The sequence below is a fragment of the Anoplopoma fimbria genome, chromosome 21 (genome assembly GCF_027596085.1).
Source record: "Anoplopoma fimbria isolate UVic2021 breed Golden Eagle Sablefish chromosome 21, Afim_UVic_2022, whole genome shotgun sequence".
Lineage (NCBI taxonomy): Eukaryota > Metazoa > Chordata > Actinopteri > Perciformes > Anoplopomatidae > Anoplopoma > Anoplopoma fimbria.
This window is the reverse complement of record NC_072469.1, coordinates 2,464,252-2,473,483: the sequence shown is the minus strand read 5'-3', so window position 1 is coordinate 2,473,483 and position 9,232 is coordinate 2,464,252. Positions and strand designations below refer to the sequence as shown.

The following is a 9,232-nucleotide window of genomic DNA, read 5'->3' as shown; positions in this document are numbered from 1 at the left end:
GTATGACATCTTCATTATGCATAAACTAGAAGGGAAAAAACGCATGATGCTGACATTTAGCTGTCCTTTAATGTGTGTTTAATTAATGTTTAATGTGTGTGTGTGTGTGTGTGTGTGTGTGTGTGTGTGTGTGTTTTATGCAAAGACTGCCAATGTCAAATTAGGGCTCATATCTTAATAAAAACACAGATATTTGACCAATGGTTCATGTTGTTTGGCTCTCTGTGACCTTATCTTTCTCTTAAGGTATTTTAAGTTCTATTCTGAGCATAATATTGATAATTTCCTAATAATAGATCATTCCTAGAGAGAACCAAATGTTCTCCAAGCACAAGTCGGTCATTTATTTAAACTACATGCTGTGTGGTCATCATCACTTTGACAGCCTGTGCACCTTTAACAGGCCTCTGAAACAGGCAGGAAGCGACATCTGCTGGTGGAGGAGAGAAGACAGAAACACAAAAGGACAGTTTTATGTAACAAAGGAGGAGAATTAATTAACTTCAATTCATTCCCTGGATATTAACCCTTAACTTTAGTGGTATATTGATGTTATACATACACAATACACAATAAAAGGATTCATAGGCCAAAACATAGTAAAAGTGTAGTTTTTAAGTAGCTACTTTGCAAGAAAATCAGTGTTTTTAGACCAAATTGTTATAGAAGAAACTACACAACACTACTAAACATTTAACGTGGAATGTAACTACGTACATTTACTCAATTACTGTATTTAAAAGGAATTCTGAAGAACTTTTACTTTATTTTAAAGGTATTTTTATTGACTCAAAAATTAATTAAACAGGGATTTATGTTGCTCTGAACTACACTCGCCTGTTCACAGCACATTGATCTGCTCTAATGAAAAGACACTGACAACCACAGCTGATCACAGAAGATATATTTTTAAGTTATGTAGAAATACAGTTAAAACTATGGAAAACAATACAGAGAAAATATTTCTATAAAATACCTTAATAATTAGAGAAAGAGTGAATTGGGAAGTAATGGAAGTAGAAAATTAATAAATATGACAGAAGATTTTTTTAAATAAATTAATAAGTAAAAAAATAAATAAATAAAATAAAGAGATTACTGTAGTGGGTTTCTCAAAACATGTCAAATATGGAAATCTATACATTTATATATAATATATAGTTATTAGGTAAATTAAACCATTTATAAAATTAGTAAAAAATTAGATCTAGTGCAGCCGGCTGCCATATTAAAATGCTGTTGGTGTAGTTAATGGTGCCAAATACTACATTTCCCATGAGCCTCAGTATCAGCTTTATTGCTTCTGGAAAGACACACCGCTTTTGACTTTCTTACTTAACTGTGTTTTTTATGGATGGAGTCCAGTAATTAAAGTGCATTATAAATATTAGTGAAAAATATCTAAATAATAAGGAGAACTTAAGCTAAATCTCATTGTCTTGAAAACAAGTGCCAAATCAAGTCAAGGTAAATGTTTATTAATCCATTTGTGTTGCCTTCTACATCAATCCAAAGATGAAACACTTTCTGTTTGCCTGTTTATAAAGAAATATATAAATGTATATATATAAATACCCAGATTCTAATAGTGGTAAAAGAGAAAATATGTTTTTATTTGTAACTTGCAGAGAACTAACCCTTAACACACATTTTATATACAAAATACAATATATAAGACACACTAATTTAACTGTAATAAAACTTATATATTTCTGTATTCCACTCTTTGTATATAAATTCTGTGTTTCTGTACGTGTTTTATTGACATTTAGTATTTAAATATGTGATGTTAATCCAGTTTAAAACCACGAGTTTAGCTGCCAGAAGAGACGGGAGGAGAGCTGACTCAGCCTTTCAGGACAGCTGTTTGCTCCATCACCTGCTTCCTCACCTGAAACAACAACAACACAGATAAATACCACAAATTACTATTATTACACTAATATCTCTATTTACTGACATGTAAAAAAGAAATAAATGATAATGAGCTATCAGACCGGTTTCTGTTTCCTCTTGGCTTGCATCATTTCCTGCTGCTGCTTCAAGCGTACTTCCTCCAGACTCAAACACCCACCTGTAAACACACACACACACACACACACACACACACACACACACACACACACACACACACACACACACACACACACACACACACACACACACACACACACACAGGAAGTGGTTCAATGTGTAACAATAAACACATTGAACCACTTCCTGTGTGTGTGTGTGTGTGTCTCACCAACACTGCTGGGGTTGATGGAGACATAAGCCATCGCTCTGCTCAGCCGAAGCTCCTCTAAAGCGGCGAGCTCCGCCTCCGCCTCTGCTCGACCAATCACACGACACATATCAATTAAACCCAACATGGAAAACAGTGATATGCAATTATAGAGGTTGATCTTTTCTCACTTTTTTGGATCTCTCTTCTTTTCTTGGAGTTCGGGGGGATGACGGTGAAAGCTTTGTTACTGAAACAAAAGAACACATTCTGGTTTATTTTTTCATTTATGTTTTAACACATGAACATTTTAGGCATTCAAAGAGCGAGAACATTATGCTTTATTTTATTCACTAATTTATATATTTTTTTATGTTTTAACACCTAACAAATTGAGGCATTCAAATAGTTAACAAATTATGTTTTGTTTTATTATATATTTTTTATTATTTTTATGTTTTAACACATGAACAAGATAAGATAAGATAATCTTTATTATCTTATCTTAAACAAGATAAGATAAGATAAAATAAAAAAATAAATAAAATAAAAAAACATAATTTGTTCATAATTTGTTCTATCTGAATTAATTATGTTTTATCTTATTTATTTATTATTTTTTTATGTTATGTTTTAACACACGAACAAGATAAGATCAATCTTTATTATCTTATCTTTTCTTAAAAAAATAAGACAAAAATAATAAATAAATAGATTAAAACATATTTTGTTCACTGTCTGAATGAATTATGTTTTATTTTATTTATTTATTATTTTTTTAAATGTTTTAACACATGAGCAATTGAGGCTCTCAGAAAGTGAGCAAATTATGTTTTATTTTATTCATGAATTATTTTGTTATTTTTCTTTAACACATGAACAATTGAGGCATTCAGATAATAAGCTTATTATATTTTATATTATTTATTGATTTATATTTTTTATATAAGATTTAAATCTAATGACAACCATTGCTTCAGGTGTTTAATTGATTTAATTTAATTGGCTTTCATGCTGATGGAGGCAAACAAATATTTACCTAAAGGAGGAATTGAAGGGATGAGAAAATAATATTTATTTTGTGTTATTTTCTGATGTTTCTCTTGTGAAATACTGAATACTTTTCCTTTTTCAGTCAGCTAAAAATCCATAAATGAGCTGGTGTGATCGGTGAGCAGACAACGATGTCCTCACAAAGTAGAATCTCCAACAATCGAACAAACATTTGTGTTGTTTCTTGACGTTCACACACTGATTCACCTGCAGGTCTGTTGTGTGGGATTAATCCTCCACAACAGATGGTCAGAAGACGGACACTTGAGGACAGAACACCTGCTTTATATAGCAGGACACACACACACACACACACACACACACACACACACACACACACACACACACACACACACACACACACACACACACACACACACACACACACACACTAAATGTGCTGCTTTATGATTTCAGAATATTTCATAATAACAAGAGCCACAGATTCAAAGGGAGAGAGATTTTTGGTGGTTTTGTGTCTCTTCGTGGTCTTATTGGGTCTATTTGCAGTCTCTTTGTTATTGTTTTGTGTCGTTTTTGCGTCTCTTTGTTGTTGTTTTGTGTCTCTTTTCAGTCACTTTGTCCACTTTTATCCATTTGTGTCTCTTTTTGGTCATCTTTTTGTAGTTGTTTTTCCGTCTAATTTTTTCAGTTTTTGTCTGTTTTCGGATGTTTTGTAGTTGTAGTGTCTCTTTCTGGTTGTTTCCAATATCCTTGTGGTCAATTTCTGGTTGTCGTACTTGTTTAGTGTCTCTTTTCGGCTGTTTTGCGTCTCTTTGTGAATTCCTTTGTAGTTGTTTTATGTCTCTTTTTTTGGTCATTTTGCATCTCTTTGTGGTCATTTGGTCGTTTTGAGTCTCTATGTGGGTGTTTTGTGTCATTTTTTGCATGTCTTTGTAGTAGTTCTACATCTCTTTTTAGTAGTTTCACGTCTCATTTTTGATGTTTTGTGTCTTTTTCCGATTGTTTTGTAGTGGTAGTTGTCAGTTGTTGTGTCTTTTTTTGGTTGTTTCGCATATACTTGTGGTCAATTTGTGGTGGTCATGTCTTTGTAGTCATTTTGAGTCTCTATATCTCTCTTTTTGCATGTCTTTGTAGTAGTTCTACATCTCTTTTTTGTAGTTTTGCGTCTCTTTTTGGATGCTTTGTGTCTTTTTTCTGTTGTTCTGTAGTTGTAATTTTCAGTTGTTGTGTTTTAGTGGTTTTGCATATCCTTGTGGTCAATTTCCGTCTCTTTGTGATGGTTAAATGTCTCTTTTTGAATCCCTTTGTAGTTGTTTTATGTCTCTTTTTTTGGTAATTTTGCATCTCTTTGTGGTCGTTTGGTCATTTTGAGTCTCTATATAGATGTTTTGTGTCTTTTTTCTGTTGTTCTGTAGTTGTAATTTTCAATTGCTGTGTTTTAGTTGTTTCGCATATCCTTGTGGTCAATTGCAATGGTTAAATGCCTCTTTTTGAATCCCTTTGTAGTTGTTATAGGTCTCTTTTTTTTGGCATTCTGCACCTGTGTGTATTAATTTGGTCGTTTTGCCTCTCTGTGGTTATTTTGCATGCTTTTTTTTGGTTTTTTTGTGTCTTTTTGTGACTCACAAACAAATTATGTTGCAGTATCAAACAGAGGCCACCCTAACCTTTGACCCCTGGGCCTATCCAATGCAAAAACAACCTGCAAAACAAAGTCACTCTCCAGAATGATTATTTATCATCAAACAAATTATTATAAAAAATGATTAAAAAAATGATTAAAAAAATGATTTAAAAAATGATTTAAAAAATGATTTAAAAAATTATTAAAAAAATTATTAAAAAAATTATTAAAAAAATTATTAAAAAAAAAAAATATTTAAAGAATTATTAAAACAAATATAATATTTAAATATGCATGCTTTTTATGCAAAGATTATGCAAGTGTCTCACCTCTGGCTTGCAGGTCTGCAGGTGCTCATCTCCTGGGGTGCTTTTGGGGTGACAGCCGGGGGCTTCACAGAGCTGCTGGTGGCCCTCCGGTGCTGCTGGTTCACCGGGGTCTTCGGAGCGTTGCAGCCGGACTTGGACCTCCTTTCCCGGCTGAGCTTGGCCTCGCACCGGCCTCTCTGCAGGCACCGCTTGCAGCTGGCCGCGCGGCTTTCACGTACCTCCGGAATTTTGAGCTCCCTCCGCGCTGCGTTCACCTGCATCACCTTCACCGGCTTGTTTCTCTGGAGGGGTGTCCTCGTGGCCTCCACCGACTTGGGTTTGATCACTTTTATTGCTTGCATGTTTTTTATATCAAGGTGACGCTTTTGTCTTTTGTCATTTTGCGCATGTTATCGATTTAAAACTCAGAATTTCCACTTTTTCGCTCTCAGCGGCGCCGTTGCTATGGAGGTTGCGCCATAGCAACCTGAAGGGTGAAGCTACACAGAGCAGCGTGGGAGTTCTGGTGCGAACTTTCAAAATAAAAGACAAGTGAGACAAACATAAAGAGGAACTGTTTCATGAGAAAAATAAAATAAAAATGAAAAATATACAGGTTAAAGTTAGACTGATTACATTGATGGATGGCAAATTATTTTGTGATATTACATTACATTACATTACATTACAGTTATTTAGCAGACGCTTTTTTTATTTATTTATATTTTTTATATTATAATAATAATAATAATAACTTTATTTATATAGCACCTTTTAAAAACAAGGTTTACAAAGTGCTTCGACAGACAAGCCAGCAAAACAGTGCAATAGATAAAACATTAAAAACAATCGTTAACTAATAAATAAAATGAAATAACAAGTGACAATCAAATAAACGAACAAAATAAATAAAATCAAGTGAAATAGATAAACATGAAATAGTAAACGAATATAAGATAAAATAGTAAAAGGAAATACAATGAAACATTAAAATGACAACATCACATAAAATCCATTCTGTAAAAATGTGTTTTAAGAAGTGATTTAAAAGAGATTACTGATAATCAGTCCAGCAGCTCCTGAAACCAGCCTAGATGATAAACTGGTTTAAGACGTATTTAGAAAATAATTGTGCATCAATTAGGACAATAGAATAAAAAATTTAAGGTAAAATGCCCCCAAAAGATCCTATGTTTTAGCTTCTGAAATGTATTTATTTGCTGAATATATTCATCTTCGTATCTGAAAGTAAACTGAATAATTCAAATTTTGGACAAAACAAGCTTTTTGAGTATTCTGAAATTTCACAAAACACATTATTTATGAAGAAAATACATTACTTTTTAATGGAAAGGATTGTTAGTTGCAACCCTAATGGTCCATAAGCATTTTGATGCTTTAAGACAGTTATTCAGACTATTTCTACTTTATTTATTGAATCTTCAGTAGAACTGTGATCATAAGAGCAACAATAAAAATAAATGCACAATAAATATAGTGCATACTAACAGGAAACCTTGAAATCTGCTGACATATCACTTATTTTTGCCTTTTTTCTGTTTGTGTTAATTCAGCTTTTACCTGAAAACACGTGTTGAAATTCTACATTTTATTTTGAAGGCAGGGTCGCCTGGTTTCCGGTAACGTGACTGTTTGCGTCGGGTATGACGCAGCTGCAGATTAACGTCAGTGACGCAGCAGAGTAGATTTGTTGTGTCCGAGTCCAGTCTGCTGTCCGTCCAATCACAGAGGCTCATCCGATTAATGACGCGCGAAGCTCCACGGGTCACATGACCACATACTGTCAGCTCATTGGCTACAATACAGAGTATGAATATAAATACATATTAATGTTTTGATTTAATATTAAACACAAGAAAATAAAAAAATATTCTGTATAAACTTTTTTTTATTAAAAATTAATAATAATGAGAATATAATAAATTTTGTTTATATGACACTTTTAAAAGTTACAAAGTACTTGAAATAAATAAAACACTATTAAAATATATATAATATATATAAAAATGCAGATTTTTACATATGATCACTTTGTTATATATTAATGAAACAGTACATAAACTTAAGGTCAGCTACAACATTTAAATGCTGCTCACATGTTAATGCATTGGTTAATATATTTAATTTATATATATTATACATTAATTTAACACTAAAAGGGAACGTTCTACTGCATGATGAATATTTGTACTTATTCAATTCAGTTTATTTTGTATAGCCCAGAATCACAAATTACAAATTTGCCTCAGAGGGCTTTACACATGCAACATCCTCTGTCCTTCCCTCACATCGGCACAGGAACTTATATATTTGATATCTGACCACTTGTAACACAATCTACTGCAAACTGTTCAGCATATTAATGTCGAAATTAGACATTTTTTTCTAATATATTAAACCTTTAAAGGCTGTTTGTTCTGTTAATAATAAAGGTGTTATTACATTTGGTGAAAAGTAAGTAAAGAAATGTACTAAAGTATTAAAGTTAAGTAGCCTGAAGTACTTTATACTTGCATTCCACTTCATTTAAGACAGAAATATTGTACTTTTTATGGCACTACATTTATTGGACAGCTAGTTACTTTAAGATGAATATGTCATATCGATATTTAATATGATATAGGATGCATAATTATAGATAATGCAACAAAAAAAGTAGATAAAGTCGCATGCATCCCTTATAATAATCTAATAGTGTCATATAAACACTGTGAAAGGGGCCATTCTGCATAAAGAGTACTGATCTTTTATACTTTAAATACATTGTGCTGATAATAAGACAGTACTTTTACTCATGCATAATGTTGAATGCAGAATAATATATATTTTTTTACATAAATAAAGGATCATTCACTGTGAAAGGGGCCATTCTGCATAAAGAGTTCTTATCTTGAAATACATTGTACTGATAATAAGACAGTACTTTTACTCATGCATTATGTTAAATGCAGAATAATATATATATTTTTTACATAAATAAAGGATCTTTCAGTGAAAGGGGCCATTCTGCATAAAGAGTACTGATAATTTTACTGATAATAAGACAGTACTTTTACATTGTTAAATGAGAATAATAAGATTTTACATAAATAAAGGTACTTTCACCGTGAAAGGAGCCATTCTGCATAATGTTGATCTTTTATACTTTAAATACATTGTACTGATAATAAGACAGTACCTTTACTCATGCATTATGTTGAATGCAGAATAATATATATTATTTACATAAATAAAGGATCTTTCACCGTGAAAGGAGCCATTCTGCCGAAAAAGTACTGATCTATGACACTCGAAATACTTGTTATTTATTTTTGTATAGTATGTGTATTTATTGTATGTGTAGTTGTTATATGTGTATTTATTGTCTGTGTCTGTGTAGTACTGAATGCAGAATAATATATATATTTTTTACATAAATAAAGAGCTGCTGCAACTCATGCATTATTCCCCCATGGGGATCAATAAAGGAATATAATAAATGATCTTTCACCGTGAAAGGAGCCATTCTGCATAAAGAGTACTTTTATCTTTTATACTTTAAATACATTGTACTGATAATAAGACAGTACTTTCACTCATGCATAATGTTGAATGCAGAATAATATATATATTTTTCACATAAATAAAGGATCTTTCACTGTGAAAGGAGCCATTCTGCATAAAGAGTACTGATCTTTTATACTTTAAATACATTGTGCTGATAATAAGACAGTACTTTTACTCATGCATAATGTTGAATGCAGAATAATATATATATTTTTACATAAATAAATGATCTTTCACCGTGAAAGGGGCCATTCTGCATAAAGAGTACTGATCTTGATAAAATACATTGTACTGATAATAAGACAGTACTTTCACTCATGCATAATGTTGAATGCAGAATAATATAAAAATTTTTACATAAATAAAGGATCTTTCACTGTGAAAGGGGCCATTCTGCATAAAGAGTACTGATAATTTTACTGATAATAAGACAGTACTTTTACTCGTGCATTATGTTAAATGCAGAATAATGATATATTTTACATAAATAAA

General features: G+C 31.9%; 1 protein-coding gene across 1 annotated transcript; it reads right to left on the bottom strand.

Moving 5' to 3' along the window:
- Positions 1–1,594: 1,594 nt before the first annotated feature.
- zgc:194621 (uncharacterized protein LOC795037 homolog) lies at positions 1,595–5,669 on the bottom strand. The gene is made up of 5 exons (XM_054623325.1): positions 5,195–5,669; positions 2,416–2,474; positions 2,246–2,329; positions 1,998–2,074; positions 1,595–1,891 (listed from the first exon to the last, which is right to left on the bottom strand). Exons 1-5 carry the CDS (start codon positions 5,533–5,535, stop codon positions 1,847–1,849), a joined length of 606 nt encoding a protein of 201 aa, XP_054479300.1. The 5' UTR covers positions 5,536–5,669; the 3' UTR covers positions 1,595–1,846.
- Positions 5,670–9,232: the final 3,563 nt, after the last annotated feature.

Excerpts from the sequence above, each read along its gene's own strand:
- zgc:194621 (XM_054623325.1), bottom strand. The coding sequence starts at position 5,535 with ATGCAAGCAATAAAAGTGATCAAACCCAAGTCGGTGGAGGCCACGAGG. Across the intron at positions 2,475-5,194 it reads TGCAGACCTGCAAGCCAGAG|TAACAAAGCTTTCACCGTCA; the intron begins GTGAGACACTTG and ends CTTTTGTTTCAG. Across the intron at positions 1,892-1,997 it reads CCAAGAGGAAACAGAAACCG|GTGAGGAAGCAGGTGATGGA; the intron begins GTCTGATAGCTC and ends TTGTTGTTTCAG.